The sequence below is a fragment of the Macaca mulatta genome, chromosome 15, assembly GCF_049350105.2.
Source record: "Macaca mulatta isolate MMU2019108-1 chromosome 15, T2T-MMU8v2.0, whole genome shotgun sequence".
NCBI classification, from domain to species: Eukaryota; Metazoa; Chordata; class Mammalia; order Primates; family Cercopithecidae; genus Macaca; species Macaca mulatta.
The window spans coordinates 44,754,654-44,771,983 of NC_133420.1; the positions used below are offsets into that span (position 1 = coordinate 44,754,654).

The following is a 17,330-nucleotide window of genomic DNA, read 5'->3' on the forward strand; positions in this document are numbered from 1 at the left end:
GAATATTCATAGCAGCACCATTCATTATAGTCTCAAACTGTAAACAACACAAATGTTCATCAACAGTAGATTAAACTGTGGTGGTATATACAAGGAAATACCACAGAGCAACAAGAATAAACAAAATACAACTTGATACAATATTATTGATGAATCTTGCCATCAAAATGCTGATCGAAAGAAGTCAGCATGAAATAATATGTACTCAATGATTCCATTTACACAAAGGATAGGCTACACTCATCAATGAGAGAAGTCAGGACAAGGGCCAGGTACAGTGACTCATGCCTGTAATCCCAGCACTTTGGGAGGCCGAGAAGGGCGGATCACCTGAGGTCAGGAGTTCGAGACCAGCCTGGCCAACATGGTGAAACCCCGTCTCTAAAAATACAAAAATTAGCTGGGCATGGTGGCACGCGCTGGTAATCCCAGCTACTGGGGAGGCTAAGGCAGGAGAATTGCTTGAACCTGGGAGATGGAGGTTGCAGTGCACTGCACCCTAGCCTGGGCAACAGAGTGAGACTCTGCCTCAAAAAAAAAAAAAAAAGGAAGTCAGGACAGGGGTTACCTTTGAGGTCACAGAAGCTAAAAGAGGGTTATTTGTGGGGATTCCTAGGGTACCAGAATGTTCTATTTCTTGACCTGGATGGGGTGTATGGTTTGTGAAAATTCATTGGCTATATTCTTCTGATTTTTCTGGAAGTATGCTATACTTCGATTTAAAAGGTTTATTTTAAAAACAAATAAAACCCCTCATCCCAGTGTCTCCTCCTCTGCTACCTGGGCTGAGGCTCACTGCTCCTCAGTGAGTTCCTTGCTTTGTACACATCTCTGATTGCGCATTCCAACTGCTTCCCTCCAGCAAAACGCTGCCGTGCTGCCTCCTGAATGCCTGCTCATGCCAAGCGCCTCACGTACATCGCTGCATTTAATTACAGCCACCCATGAGATAGGCGCTAGTGGCACTCCCACTGCTAGCAGGACACAGAGTCCATTCACATGAAACATGTCTAAGTGTTTTACAGCTATCATCTCATTTAACCCGAGGAGACTAGACCACTGCTCAAGGACATGAAGGTAGGAGAAGCTCCATTCTTGTCCAAGAGCACACGACTGTAAGGTAGGAGAGAGCCTTCCCTCAAGTCCAGAGCCCATATTCCTATACAACCTCCCTAGACAAGGAGGAGCATGAGGCTGGACTCACAAAAACAATTTCCATGGAGGGAATCACGTCTACATCTCAGAGGGGTGGATAGACTGGAATGGAGACCTGCTCTTCAAAGGGCAAGAATCTGTACAATCACCTTCAGCTTCACCTCCTGTAGGAAGCTTTGCTGAGGCTCCCAGTCTGAACTGGGTGCTTCCCTGGTGGGTCCCACAGCTCCCCCCCACCACCCCGTGCCTCTCCATTAAAGCTGTATTGTTAATGTCCATTACCTGACCATCCTGGCACTAGATTAAAGATTGGAACTTTTAGATCTATGCCTCCAGTAATTTGCAAGTACATGGCACACAGTAGGTGCTTAACACACATGGAAGGAAGGAAGGAAGGAAGGAAGGAAGGAAGGAAGGAAGGAAGGAAGGAAGGAAGGAAGGAAGGAAGACAAGGAAGGGAGAGAGGCAGAGAGTACAGTACAGAGCTGCTGCTGTTTGAATCAACTGGGAACTAACTGCAGGAAGTGAGGTCTCAGAAGTGAAGATTTCATGTTCTGGCTGGACATTGCTTACAACCCTTGACTTGACGGGTGGCACAGCCATGCCACCTCCCATTCCACAGTCCTTCTCCTGGCTGCCTCCAGCCTGCTGTCAAGGTTCCTGCCAGTCATTTGTTCCCCAGAGGCGCTACCAAGACCTTTCTCTGCCTCTCCCCTTGTTCCCTTACCCTCTGCCACCCTTCCCCAAGTCCCCAAGCTCTGCTATTTGCCCAAAGCTAACCCCAGTAAGAGGTAACTGAGGACACCACAGAGAGCCCTGGTTATGTAGTGAAAAGCATGCCCAGTTCCAAATAACTTCCTGCACACCCCCCTTTCTAAGTTGGGAGCCGCTGACAGTTCTCCAGCAGCAGCCTGAGCCATGGTGCCAGGTGCAAGCGGGCTGGCCCATGGAGGGCAGGGAGAGGGGAGAAGCCCTGGCCATCTGGAGCACAGGGCATACCTGACAGCTATCCATACATCTCAAGTGATGACTTAGGCCCACTGCCAGAAGGAAGAGGGTATCCTGGGACCCTCTTCCCTCTCGTCTGTGCCTGGAAGCTCTGATTTCCCAAGAGGCTTATGGCTCTAACACCCCTCCCACCATCCTGCCCCCATCCCCACTCCAATCCTGGAAGCCAGGGTACAGCTGGTTGTGTAGGGGCAGGCAGCACTCCATGGGGCTGAGCCTGGCTGGTCTGCTGTGAGTGGCTCCAGCTTCTCCAGGCTTAGGGGGCTGAGCCATAAGCAGCCTTGTTTATTCCTGGGAGGAATGATGGTTTTCCCTAAGCAATGACATCTTGGAAACCATCTGGCTCCACAAACAACAACGAACCTCCCAGCTTCGGCTTGGGCTGCAGCTTGCAATGAGAAGCCTCCTGCCCAGAGGCACCTGGGGAACAGGCTGGGGGCTACTTCCCTGCTGCACCAAGCCCTGGCCCTGACCATTGACTCTTGGAAGCCAGGAAGAGGAAACCGCCTGCAGAGAATCAGAGAACTGGATATTTGGAAGGCACCTGGCAATACTTGGCCCAGTCCCTGGTTGCTACAAAGGGGAAACTGAGGTGAGAAACAAGGCATATTTGCCTGAGATCATCAGTAAGAAGGGACTAGAAGGTGCTGCAGTCTCCAGCCCACCGACCAAGGGCTTTGTCTATTGCACATGCTGCTTTTCCCAGAGGATAGCAGGGCTCTAGTCAGTAAGCCCGAAGGTCCAAAAGGGACATGTAACTGGTGAGTCCAGAAAAAGAGAGCCCCAGGATGAAACCTGGATACTCAGACAGCCAGTTGGTGCAGTACAGAGAGGCCTGGGTTGGGGAACCTGAGCTTTTATCTCTGCTTTCCTGCTGAGTCGCACGTCACCTCAGGCAAGTCCTTCCTCTCCTGCCTCAGTTCTCTATCTAGCTATCTATTAGGTTGGTGCAAAAGTAATTGTGGTTTTACATTACTCTTAATGGCAAAAACCGCAGTTGCTTTTACACCAACCTAATAGAAGGCAAAGAGACTGCCATCTCCAGGGCCTTAAGAGGCCACATGGGAGGCAGCTGTTGGCCCCCAGGGACCCAGCTGGGGCTAGGCACTCTCTCCTCAGCTGTGCCTGTTCTGAGGGAGCCACACAGACCACTGACTTGAGGATCAATCCCCCCAGACCTACTCTGGTTGGCACCATCCCAAGAGGGTCCAGGGAGCTGAGCTCCAACCCCCTGTAGTCTGTTCAAAGGACCTTGAGCACTGCATTTCAACCAGCCAGGGATACCCCTCCACTCGTCACGGCCCAGGCTATGTTGTGGATACCACCTAGCCCAGCATGACCCCTGAGTGGATTCTCCCTATGGTCCCTGCCACGATGAAGCCAAAATCCTCCCCACCTCACCTCCTATCAAACCCAGCCCACATCCCTTGGCCCTATGGACACAACTTTGACATTCAGAGCCTAGGCCTCTCCTAAAGGGACTCCCTGACAGGCCCTCTATGCCAGGCACAGAGCTAGGAGATGGGCAGACACAGCTGACTTGCACGTCAGTGTTTGTCCTCAAAGAAAACCTGCCCTAGCCAGGACAATGCAAAGCCCCTCTCCAACCATGCCCCAGGCCCCTGGCTAGGTCCTTGCGACTAAGGGATGAATAAGGCCCAGATTCTGCATAAATAGGATACAAAACAATATTCATGGGTACCACCACCAATGGACAGACTCATTCTGGCTGGAGTATTTGCTCTAGCTGTGGAAGTTTGGATAGAATAAGACATGGAAAGGGGAGGGAAGGAGAGGGGAGGGGAGGAGAGGGAAGGGGAGGGGAGGGGAGGGGAGGGGAGGGGAGCGGGGGGGGAAAGGAGGGGAGAGAAGGGGAGAGGAGGGGAGGGGTTTCCAGGTAGCCGGAACAGCATGTGCAAAGGCAAGGAAGCCTGGAAGTGCAATGATTTCACTGATACCACGTACTTATAATCAGAAGCCCCATCAACAATTTCTGGCTTAAAGCCCTGGAGACCTCTCATGAGGAGTGGTCACTTGCCTCAACTGCCTCATCTTCACCATCTGCCTGCTTCTCAGAAGCCAGTCTGGGCTTGCAATGAGCCCTGTTGTGGAACTCGGCTCCCTGAAGGGCCTGTCCTAGGCTAAGCCACACCACGTGCTAGGGCTAGGGAAAAGGGGAGGTGCCCCTTGGCTGGGCGCAGAGGACTCAAGGGGCCTTGGTGGAAACTTTGACTATGCCTGCAGTGCCCTGGCTGGGATCCCGCAGGCACCAGCAGGGCAGCCTCTGCAGCTCCTTCCCTCGAGGAGATGTACCCACTCTAGCACTGGGAGAGGGAGCCAGATAGCCACACAGCCAGAAGGCCTGAGGGCAGCAGGATGTGGAAAGTTTTCAAGCATCGCTGCGGGGCCTGGTGTACCAAGCTTCTCAGGCCAGGAGGGTCAGATTTAAAGTTGAATTATAATGCTTAGCTCAGGTCAGGGAAATGATTTCCCACATATCCTGTTCTTGCTGTTCTAGGAGGCAGAAGTCCTCCATCCTGGTCCTGCTCAGCCAGAGACCTGCTGCTCAAACTTGGACTAGGCTCCTCCCTTTCTGGGTCCAGGTTTATCCTCCTGCCCTGAGTCCTAGGGTTCAAGGGTTCTTCCTGGACACCCCGGAACAAGAATAGAGATGTGGACCCTCCAGGCTGGGAAAATAATTAGCTTCTGTCTGCTCACAGTGGCCAACTCTGTGGTGTGAGCCTGTCTCTCCCACCACCTCCTGCCTGATTGGGTCTCAGCTGGAGCCAAGGAAGCAGGTGCAGGTCCTCTCCCACGGGGTTGGAGCTTGGAGGCAAAGCATCTTTGCTTGTGCTTCCAGTGGACATTTCAGCAGAGACCGTCTCTGGGACCAAAGGCTACCCACTGAGACTAGTTCCAGAGACCATCTCTTCCCCCGCCAGTGAAACTAGACACAAGCTTCCATCCCTGGTGCCTGGTGTGCGGCCAGCACCCCTGACACAATAGCAAACCCTGCTGACTGAGCGCTCCCCTCCCGTGCAGTGTCCTGACTTCTTGGCCACCAAACATTTCTTGTTTCTCCCAGAAAGAAAAGCTGGCTGGCCAGCCTAGAAGTGGGGAGCAGCCAACAGAAGAAGCATCCCCCCAAACCTGCAGGGCTCCCAGCCCCTGAGACAGACAGCTGGACAGACAGACACACACACACACACACACACACACACACACACACACACAGAGCTATCTCAGAACAGAGCACAAATGGTTTGGTTGCAACATGCCTATCAATGGCTGCCCTGGGGAAGAAACAATAGAAACAGGGGCACAGGGTGGCTTGGACTCCCGCCCGCCACATACACAGTCCTGTCACCAAGGCACCTACCCAGCATACTCCAGCAGGAACCCAGGCGGCTCCTGGCTGCTGCTCCTGCCAGCTCGCCCGCCCGGGTCTCCACCCGGCTCCTCCCGCAGGCGGGCGGCCGTGGCTGTGGCAGCTCCTGGCGGCCGTGTCAAGCGGCCGCCTTCCCCAGACAGAGCTCCTTTGTGTCAGCAGAGCTATTTATGGACTTACCCAAGTTCCCCAAGGGAGCAATACCTGCTAGGAAAAGCAGAACCAAATGACCAGGTTCCACCTCCCACATCTAGGTAGCGCTTTAAAAACCCTTGCATCACCCATCCCTCCTCCTCTTCCTCCTCCTACTTGTCCTCCTCCTCTTCCTCCTCCTCCAGCGTCTTTCCCAAACACACACCCTGTCCAGCCGGCCACCGCCACTCTGGAGAGAGGCTGTTTTTCTTTCTTCCATTAAACAGAAAACTCTGTGGTTTCTCAAAGCACTTTCATCCGAGATGGAGTCCGGGATGTCTCAAAGAAGAGTCCTGGGCCAGCCCGTCCTTCTGCCCACCCTGCGAGGGGCCCAGCTGGCTCCCGGGTTACATGCTCACACGCATGGGCTGTGGGTCCCCTGCGGCTTGTCCCCAGGGCCCAAGCTGGCCCCAAAGTGCTGCTCCAGGGGGAGAGGCGTCCATCCCTCACAACAGCACCCCGTGGCACTGGGATCCCTAGCAGGCTCCACCCCACACACATCCTGAGGGCTCCCAGGCTGGGGCAGCGCAAAGCCGCCTCCAGCCAGCCTGCCGGCAGCCGCTCCCTACAAGACCAAGCCAATCATCACCGAGGCTTCCCTGTCACACCCCCACCCCGATGCCGTTCCTGTCCCAATGGGAGGCTACAACTGAACCCAGGGTCCTGAAGCCAGCACACGCTGACTTCCAGAATGTGACCGCCCCCAGGGTGGGGGACGGGTGGCAGCTTCAGTCCCTTCCCAGCACACAGCTGAATCTTTGAATGCTAAACTCTGGGGAATCCTAGGTGGAAAGAGAACTTGGGGCTTCCTCTCCTGGAGACAGACAGCTGGGAGGGCAATTTGGACTGTAACAGCCCATTACAATTAGTGAATGAGAGACATCCCCAAGGAGGAACTGCGGGGGCAGTGGAACAAGTCCTGGACTGGGAGGAGAGGGTCCCCAGCTCCAGTTCCAGCTCCAGCACTAGTTGATTGGGTGTCACTGAACAAGTTCCTGCCCCTCTTTGAGCCTCAGTTTCTTCACCTGTAAAATGGGGCTGCTAACCTTGACCCACCCACCTGTGGGATGAATAGAGGATTCTCTGAGCTGGCTCTTGGCTACCCTTTCTTGACCATGAACTCCGTGCCAGGCCCTGTTCCCAGAGCTCTGCCTGCATTAATTCACTGAATCCTCACCAGCAGCTTGTGAGGAGGACTATGATTATCCCAGTTACAGATGAAGAGTTCGAGGTACAGAATGGCAAAGGAAGTTGCTCACAGTCACACAGCCAGTTGGCTGTATAGCCAGGACTGAAAACTACTTGATCCTACTCACCTTGCCCACTCTTAACCACCATACAGCCCGACAACTGCAAGACGCTGCTGTGCCAGCACAGAGCTGTTCTCTGGCACTGCAGCTTGTCACGATGTCAACAAATGTACCCTGGGCTGTCCCTGAGACCCAAGTTGGGAATGCCCAACATGTGACTGGCTCCCACCAGAGCAGCAGGCATCCTGGGATGATGGCACAGAGAAAATGGACTGAAGGAGCCTCTATTTTCCCGTGCCCAGCCCGCCCACCTTGGCCACCTAGGCTGAAGCACAGTCTCTCTGTCTCTTTCTCTCCCTATGGTAGAGACCCCCCCAGGGTGTCGGGATGTTTCTGCCTGTAGCCCTGCCTCTGTCTATCTCTGACTCTCTGTTCCTGACTCTCTCACACACACAAGCATACACATGAACACTGCTACAAGAAAACATTCTTTATCAGGTCGACTCGCCCTCCTCTGAGTTGGTCACTCACAAACTCCAACCAGTGTTTCATCTTGTCCCTGGGGGCAGAACCAAGGCAGTCCTTGCAGGGCCCAGGAACCTTCTAGATTGGAAGGCTGTCATCCTGCTGGCTCCTGAAAAGCAGGATTCACCCTTGGCCTGGGAAGCTAAGGAGGTGAGTCTCAAGAGATGGCCAATTCCAATGGAGCTGACCAATCACCAATGAGGCTGGCTGGTTTCCAGGATGGAATTTCTGGTGCATGGGATAAGATTTTCTTAAGGTGGGGAGCCTGAATATAGGATTCCTTCATGTCAGAGGTGCCCTTGAGCTTCAGCTGAGTTGTCACCTTCTTTCAATCAACAAACAGTTACAGAGCATAGACTGTGTGCCAGGCACTGTGCTGGGCACCAGGGATGTGGTGGAGAACTGATAGGCTGGGCCCTGCATTCACAAAGCTGACAGTACAGTGAGGGAGGCAGACATTAGCCATGGAGTGAGACTAATGACTCCAAAATTACACCCTATGCTGTGATGGGCAAAGCAGCTCTGCCAACCCAGTGTGCTAGGTCCAGAACGAGTCCAGAATACATTCATCAATGCTCTGGACCATAGTATGGTGAGGAAAGGGTAGAGCAGCTCAGTGCCCCAAGGCCCAGAGCCTGCCAGGCCTGGATAGGAGAGCATCCCATGACTGGAGGAGCCCTGGGGCACTTCCCTCTGCCTCCCATAGCTCCAGACACAAATCAGCAGGGTTGGGGGGCCTCCCAGTGTATAGCCTAGGGCAGGATAGGGGAGTCACTGGCAGCCAAGCTGTCTAAGCCAGAGGGCCCTCAGAGATCTTTCACTGTTGTTTCCCATTTACAGCCAGTGAAACTGAGGCCCAGAGAGGGAAAGTAGCTTTCCCAAGGAAACACAGCAACTGAGTGGCAGGGCTGGGATTGCTAACTCCCAGTCCAGTGCTCCTTTCACCACATCCCAATGCTTCTCAGAGGTACATAAATGATTGTGCTGTTCAGTAAGATCTAGGCGGCCTACAGGCCCAGGGGTCAGCACCCGGGCACTCAGGACCTGGGCCCCAGTCACTGATCCACATATTTCACATAACAAACACTTATTTGACACATGATAGCACTGATCTAAGTACTTTCTGAATACTGATTGATTGATTAAATCCTCATAATCCTATCAGATATGATTTCTTTCTTTCTTTCTTTTTTTTTTTTTTTGAGACAGAGTCTTGCTCTGTCACCCAGGCTGGAGTGCAGTGGCACGATCTTGGCTCACTGCAAGCTCCGCCTCCTGGGTTCAAGCAATTCTTGTGCCACAGCCTCCCAAGTAGCTGGGACTACAGGCGTGCGCCACCACACCCAGCTGATTTTTTGCATTTTTAGTAGAGATGGGGTTTTGCCATGTTGGCCAGGCTGATCTCGAACTGCTGCAGGCCTCAAGCAATCTGCCCATCTCAGCCTCCCAAAGTGCTGGGATTACAGGCAAGAGCCACGCGCCCGGCCTCAGATATGATTTCTAATATCCCCATTTTATGGATGTGTAAGCAGAGGCATAGAGAGACTATGAAACCTGCCTAAGGTCACACTCTAGTAAGTGCAGGGCTACAGATGAAGCCCAGTTCACTTTCTACTGTGTCCTGCACCATGGCCCAGGGCAGCCCATGGAACAGATGAGCCCATCAGTTACACGGAGAACTGTACAGCCCAACCACACAGGTCAGGCACTGTGCTGGGCCCTGGGGATGTGGTGGAGAACAAACTCCCCACTGTTCACACAGGTTGGCAGCAGCTCCCAGGGCTAGAACCAAGGAGGTTCAGCAGGGACCCGCCTCCTATTTTTGGAATACAGTACCCTCAAGCAGAGCCCAGGTCTTTAGACAGAGATGCAGCAACAGCCTGGGATGCAGCCAGGTGCCAGAGACAGGCTGTTCCCCTACAGGCCACACCACAGCGAGGTTTCCACTGTCTTCCTTTACTGCTTCCACTGCGTGAAGACTAATGCACCTTGTGAGTTTATGCTCCCAAGACCCCATCATGAGCATGTAATTCAGCACTTTGGGAGGCGGAGGTGGGAGGATCATTTGAGCCCAGGAGGTTGAGATCAGCCTGGGCAACATAGGAAGACTCCATCTCTACAAAAAAAATAATAAATTAATTTAAAAAAGTAAAAATTAGCTGGGTATGGTGGTGTGTGCCTGTGATCCCAGCTACTCAAGAGGCTGAAGTGGGAGGATGCTTGAGTCCAGGAGGTTGAGGCTGCAGTGAGCCATGATAATTGTGCCACTGCATTCCCACCTGGGTGACAGAGCAAGACCCTGTGAGAGAGAGAGAGAGAGAGAGAGAGAGAGAGAGAGAGAGAGAGAGAGAGAGGGAGAGAGAAAGAAAAGAAAAGAAAAAAGAAAAGAAAAGAAAAAGAAAAAGAAAAGAAGGGAAGGGAAGGGAAGGGGCCGGGCACAGTGGCTCACGTCTGTAATCCCAGTAGTTTGGGAGGTGGAGGCAGGCGGATAACTTGAGGTCAGGAGTTTGAGACCAACCTGGTCAACATGGTGAAATCTCATCTCTACTAAAAATACAAAAAAGTAGCTGGGCATGGTGGCATGTGCCTGTAATCCCAGCTACTTGGGAGGCTGAGGCACAAGAATTGCTTGAATCTGGGAGGTGAAGGTTGCACTGAGCCGAGATCACATCACTGCACTCCAGCCTGGGCAACAGAGCGAGACTCCATTTCAAAAAGAAAAAAAGAAAGAGAGAGAGAGAGAGAGAGAGAGAGAGAGAGAGAACCCAGGGAAAGGTGTGGTCCCAGGAATTCCAGAGCACTTCAGAGTAAGACTAGCCCCTTGCCCCTACTAAGCTGCTTAGCTTTCATCACCCCCAGACACCCCAAGACTGTGCTGGGTACACACCGGCTTCAACTTCTGCAGAGCCCTGCCACTGTCCCAACTCACTACAGAAGAAAGTGACTACCCCTGGCTGCTCTTTGAAACTCTGTGGAAGTGTCCGTACATGGCCACCCCAGTCCAAGCTTTGAATCTGCTAACTCGCTTAGAAAGTTCTGAGCTTTTACTTCCTGGGGCTCACAGCCCTGGTTTGGGGGTCTAGAGATTCTATGCAAAAAGGCCCTCCCACTGCAGAATCGGCCAAGAAACGTTAATTAGTTATTTCAATAACCACTGAATCCCTGCTCTGTGCTGGAGCCGGTACTAGGAACTAAGGATACAGAGCTGGCCGGAGCAGCCCACCCATGGGATGGAACTTGGAGGCGGTCATGGCAGATGAAGCCACTGATGCTGCAGGCGGGGGCTGCCTTGACATGTTTTGGACTCTAGGACCCTAGCACCCAGGCAAGGGACACATTCTCCTACTGCTTGCTTGGTGTAGGTCTTGCTCTTCCTGGTGGCACGGGCCTTGTTCTGCGGCACCCGCCACAAGTGGTGGGGTGGGGTAAGACAGAGCAGGTATCCTCAGGTTCAGGTTCACAGGGAGCTGTGGCTTGTGGCCTGCAGAACCCAGGGTAAGCCCCTTCCCCTTCCTGACCTCAGTCCTCCATCTCTAAAATGAGACCAGGAAGTGGGTGTCCAGTGGCCCTAGCCCTACTCCTCCCCTCCCATGGACAGTCCCATGCCCCTCCAGGCCCTCTCACTAAAGGAATCAGCTCAGCCAGTGGAATTTAGAGAGAGCACAGTCTTTGGAGTCTAAACAATCTGAGTGTGAATCATCCTGGGCAAGGCCCTTTACTATCTCTGAGTCTCAGTTTCCTCATCTGTAAAATGGGCCTCACTGGACCCTGAGGAGGACTAGATGACGTGGTATATGTGGAATGCCTGGTACACAGTAAGTGCTCAATAAATAAGAGCCATCATTGTTATTGCTATGATGTCATTGTTGCTATCATCTGTGAAAAGACAGAATTCACCTTGAGACGGTTAATGTAAATAGTAAAATTAAATGTGATAACACCTGTTGAGGGGCTAACAGATGAGGGCCTGGTGTGTTCTAACAGCTGAGAATCATTTCCATTTTTTGATAAACAGGCTATTCTCATCATGCCCAGCTTACAGATCAGGAAACTGAGGTATAGAAAAGTTACAAGGCGGAAGCCCAGCAGGCAGCATGGCTCCCAGGCCCATGCTCTTAACTGTATATTCTGCCCCTAATCTCTTATTCCCCAACTGTCTCCCCCTTGATATCTGCCTCTTCCTCAGCAACTTGAGGCAGCAATGGACGATTCCCAACCTGCTAACGGAAATGGTGGCTCCCAACCCAGCAAGGAGAAGCCCACATGCAGCAAAAGCCAGGAGACCAAATGTCCCCCTACAGAGCTATCCCCGAGGCCTGCTGCTGGCTGGATTCTGCCTCCATCCTGGGGCACGCTTTGCAGTCACCTCAGCAGTATCAGTCTGACCTTGGGCAGCTGTAGCAGCTCAGGATGGCTGGGAGCCATGACTGTCTCCCTTCCTGGCTCCAGTCCAACCAGCCACATGCTGGCCGGAGACTTCGGGGTTTTGGGAGCAATCCTCGACCCACTGTGCTTGTGCCAGCTCCAGGGCCGGGCTGTGTCCTGTCAGCCCATGTTCCTGGGAAGTGTTCAGCACAAAGCCACTGGCTCAGCTACGGGGAGACCAGGCCTGTGACCTTGGTTGCTGGAAACAGTTCTCCACACACTCCCCTGGGTCCACCCACTGCCTGGACTGTTGGAGTTGAGCCCAAGCCATCAAAACAAAGGGTCAGTGGGGGAAAGACCGAAATGCTAACTTTGCTGCTGCCTTCTGTGAACCCTGGGGCAAGGCCAATCCCCCCCACCACCTTCAAGCCTCAGTTTCCCTGTCTCTAAAATGCACTGGGGTTGAACTAGATCAGTCCACTCAAAATGTGTTCTGCAGAACCATATGGGTTCACAGGCTGCTTGTTACCAGTCTGCAGTGAGATAGGTAGCAAGACTGAGTGTGTTTAAAGACCTTTGACTTGACATTGCCACGTCCAAGCATGAGATGAGTGGACTGGTCTCACTGAATAGGGCATAAGCTGGCTCAGGTGTTCTCAAGCCAGCATAATAAATCACACGCAGTGTGATGCTACAAAATGTCAAAGCCCCTCACCATAGGTAGCTTAAGGAGTCCTGATTTAAATGGCTTTGTTTCACGAGAACTCACTAACTCAGACCCTATCATGATACTTACATATACAGTAGGACTCAATCCTGCCACCCAAACCACTCCTCCTCCACTGCTCCCAACTCAGAGAATGGCACCAACTGTTTCCCTGAGCTAGACTTATTATTTTTTTTTTTTAGGACGGAGTTTCACTCTTGTTGCCCAAGCTAGAGTGCAATGGCACAATCTCAGCTCACTGCAACCTTCGCCTCCTGGGTTCAAGCAATTCTCCTGCCTCAACCTCCCAAGTAGCTGGGATTACAGGCATCTGTCACCATGCCCGGTTAATTTTTTGTATTTTTAGTAGAGACAGGGTTTCACCATGTTGGCCAGGCTGGTCTCGAACTCCTGACCTCAAGTGATCCACCCGCCTAGACCTCCCAAAGTGCTGAGATTAGATGCGTGAGCCACCGCGCCTGGCCTCAGCTAGACTTTTGAGCACCATTCTTCTCCCAAACATTCCCCGTGAAATTAATCATAGAATTTTGCAGACCCCTTCTGCTATACATCCTGTGGATCTCTCACCTCTCTCAATCCCTGGTGCCTCCGCCCTAGTCCGAGACGCCATCAGTTCTCCCTGGCCGAGGGTAATAGCTCCATACTGCCCCCTGCCTCTCACCTTGCCTTCCTCCTCACCATTCTCCCCTATAAGGCCAGCATCAGCAACACCCATCAATACCTGCGCTCAGGATAAAGTCACACTTCTTCCTACAGCTTCTCAAGACCAGCGCTGTCTGATCCTGAACACACCTCCAGCTTCATCTCAGGCTCTGTTCCCCTTCCTTGTCTTCCCGCCTACGCTGGCCTGCGTTAGGGTCCCCACCTAGAACAATCCTTACATCCCAAGCCTCCCCTGCCTCAGAAACTCTCCCCAGGTTCTCCCAGTAGGCGCTCTCATTAGGCCCTTTGTCACCACTGTCATCGATTTATTATATGCTGTTCATGACTGGTGTCCTGGCCCCACACTAGACTGTCAGCTCTGTCGGGTGAGGACCATGCTGGTTGATGAGCCAGGAAGTAGAGGACATCTGAGATCTGCCTAACCAGACCCCGTTCACTTGAGGAACTAACCTTCCTTCTCTCATTCTCAAGCCAGGTGATTCACAAGGAACCGACCCAACTCCTGCTCCAAGGAAAGGCATATGACCCAGGACTCAGTCCATTAGTTTAACCCATCCCACTGTCCTCAGTGGCTGGGATGGGCTTGTGATCCTACTTGGGCCAATGAGGCTCAGGCCCAGGGACTTTGATGAAATGATTGAGGGAGTCCAACTCCAAGGCCATGGCCATAACCCTGCCCCTTCTGGCAGCAGCACTGCTACCACTAAGGGAGTGAGCTAACACCTAAGTAAATAGAACCAAGAGATGAAGAGGCTGAGGCCAGTTCTCAGTGACATTGCTCAAGGGTCTGAATCCAACTAGGCCTGAAGGCTATCCCTCCTAATCCAGTAAATTCCATTTACTGCTAGAAGCTAATCTGAGTTGGGTTTTTGTCACTTATGCATACTGCATTGCCAGTACTTAGCACAGTGTTTGATGCACATTAGGCACTGTAAACTTCTTTGCTCACTCACACAGTCATTCAACAAACACTCAGCAGCGTGAAGGTGACCACGTGTGTTCTATAAGAAGAGTCATCGTGGCTGCTGTTGACAGCGGTGACTACATGGACAGGAGTAGGAAGAGGGAGACCCACAAGAAGCAATGCAGCAGTCCCAGGGACAAAGAGGAGGCCTGAAGAGGGTGGCTGACACCAAGGGAAGAGAAGGGAGGGGAAGAGTCCCAACTCTAAATTCACTGGAGAACCTCTGACAATCCCTGCCCGTCTCTGGCCTCAGTAGCCCAGTCTGTTTCAGATCCATCGTCCTAGCATCCCCAAGCTTTCCCCACTGATTACAGAGTCCCTGCCTGTTGATACTCAACATTGTCACTGGAGAGTACTGAGGGGAAGGGCAGGGTGGGCTCTGGGGTTGGGACCCAACAGGCAGGGAGTATAGTATAGCAGCTAAAGACACGGGCTCTGGAGCCAGGTGCTCGGGATTAGAACCTGGCCTGCACCTCCTAACTAGAAGACCTTGTATAATCTGCTCAATCTCTCTTTTCCTTTGTTTTCTCATCTATGAAATGGGGATAATAACAATAGTGCTGGGAAGATTATACATTATCACAGAAAGAAAGCACGCTTTAATGTTAGGCACCATTATTATTATTATTATTATTATTTGTAGTAGGAAGTCCAGAAAGAGGAGATTGAATACATAGAATAGAAACCATTCCTAAATTAATAGAAAATTTCCCTGAACTAAAGGAAGACTTGAGTCTTCAGACTGAAAGGACTTACCTAGTTAGGACCAGGAAAAATTACCAAAAGAAACAACTAGAAATAATCTAGGGAAATTTCTGAATTCCAGAGATTGGAAAGAGGAATCCTGGCTGTTTCCATAAATAAATTTTAGAAAATCAAGGAAAAACTGCTCTTAAAACACTAAATACTGGGGAAACCATAGAACACTGCTCTCAGGCTTCTGGGAGAGAAGGACGATTCACTCAGAAATTTCTATTCAAGCAAACTATGACTCAAACATGAGGACAAATATTTTCAGGCTTACCGGGATAAGAAAGGATACCACCCACAGACCCTTTCTGGAAAAATTACTCAAGAAAACTACAGACAAAAGTGAATTAAAATCGAGAAGTCAAGAATGAGATGATGTGGTATGTGAGAGACAGAGGCAAGCCATGAAAACGGAAACATTTAGAGCCTTAACTACTGATAACTAAAAGTGCAATTTTAAGTAAATGATTCTTAAAACAGAATAGTGCTAATGTTTAAAAATAGTCACAACCAGCCGGGCATGGTGGCTTACACCTGTAATCCTAGCACTTTGGGAGGCCAAGGCAGGCAGATCACGAGGTCAGGAGTTTGAGACCAGCCTGACCAACAGGGTAAAACCCTGTCTACTAAAAATACAAAAATTAGCTGGGTGTAGTGGCAGGCGCCTGTAATCCCAGCTACTCAGAAGGCTGAGGCAGGAAAATCACTTGAACCCGAGAGGTGGAGGTTGCAGGAGCTGAGATTGCACCACAACCGGAAACTGAAATTCTAGATAATTAGAACAATACCTAGGAGGTATGGAGGAAAGCAGAGAAGTATAGTCCAGCCGACATGATCATTATGGGTTAGAGGCCATGAGGACAGGCTACTATGGATCTGGTGTCATTCCTGATGTTGAAATATGTTTGTGACAAAGGTAACAGTAAAGCCACTAGCAGACTAGAATTAGGGTGTATAACTCCAAAGGAAATTTTGCAGAAGAATAATAGGGGTTTGCCTTGGGATGTTTACTACTAAACCATATTCTGAAGCTAAAGTCATTAAGTCTAACCTGATGTAGGAATAGACAGATCAATGAGGGAGATGAGAGAGCTTAGAAGCCAAACCACCCATATGTGGAAATTTGGTCTATGATAAGTGAAGAAAGGAAAGACAATTCAAAAAAATTGGTTTGGAAATACTGGCCAAACCATTTGAGGGAAAAAACTAATAAGAGTTCCATCTGACACCAGGCACTAAATTAATTGCAGATGAATTTAAAATATAAATGCAAAAAATAAAAGAATAAAACTACCTGAATAAAATGTAGATGAATACTTCTCATAATCTAGGGGTAGGAAAGACCTTAGAAAATATAGGTGCTCCCAACCCCCCCAAAAAAATTTGATTACAAAAAAAGTTTACTTCTAAACGATAAAAGATACTATAAAGTTAGGCCGGGCGCGGTGGCTCACGCCTGTAATCCCAGCACTCTGGGAGGCCGAGGCGGGCGGATCACAAGGTCAGGAGATTGAGACCATCCTGGCTAACACAGTGAAACCCCGTCTCTACTAAAAATGCAAAAAATTAGCCGGGCGAGGCGGCGGGCGCCTGTAGTCCCAGCTACTCGGGAGGCTGAGGCAGGAGAATGGCGTGAACCCGGGAGGCGGAGCTTGCAGTGAGCCGAGATCGCGCCATTGCACCCCAGCCTGGGCGACTAAGCGAGACTCTGTCTCAAAAAAAAAAAAAAAAAAAAAAAGATACTATAAAGTTAGAAGGTAAATGACAAACTAGAAAAATAATTATAACCCATATAATAAGCACATGGTTAATATTCTAACCACATAAAGAGCTCTTACAAATGAGATAATGCCTCAGTCAAAAACTGGGCAAATGACATGAACTGACAGGCCAAAGCAGAAATATAGGTGACTGATCAATATAAAAAGAGGCTGGGCGCAGTGGCTCACGCCTATAATTCCAGCACTTTGGGAGGCTGAGGTGGGTGGATCACTTGAGGTCAGAAGTTCAAGACCAGCCTGGCCAACATGGTGAAACTCCATCTCTACTAAAAATACAAAAATGTAGCTGAGTATGGTGGCATGCGCCTGTAATCCCAGTTACTCAGGAGGCTGAGGCAGGAGAATCGCTTGAACCCGGAAGGTGGAGGTTGCAGTGAGCCAAGATGGCGCCACCACACTCCAGCCTCTGTGACAGAGCAAGACTCCATCTCAAAAAATAAAATAAAATGAATCTCAACCTCACTAATAATGAAATAAATGTAAATTAAGATTAAATATAAATTTTCACTTCTTGTACCAACAAAGAATTAAAAGCAATTTAACATTCCATTTTACGTAGGGT

The 17,330-nt window shown here is 50.8% G+C and overlaps 1 protein-coding gene across 14 annotated transcripts in view; it reads right to left on the reverse strand.

Annotated features, from left to right (window-relative positions):
* Nucleotides 1–17,330, reverse strand: part of RGS3 (regulator of G protein signaling 3) — a 133,548-nt gene that overhangs the window by 26,514 nt on the left and 89,704 nt on the right. The window contains exon 1 of one of the 14 annotated variants that reach the window (XM_028834960.2): nt 5,910–6,360. The exons of 11 other annotated variants lie outside the window; for them this stretch is intronic. In XM_028834960.2, coding sequence (XP_028690793.1) covers nt 5,910–5,963 — 54 coding nt within the window. In that variant the 5' untranslated portion in view covers nt 5,964–6,360. Of the gene's footprint in view, nt 1–5,542; nt 6,361–17,330 lie in introns of those variants that run through there. 2 more of the 14 variants (XM_015117036.3, XM_028834961.2) reach the window with 2 other exon arrangements.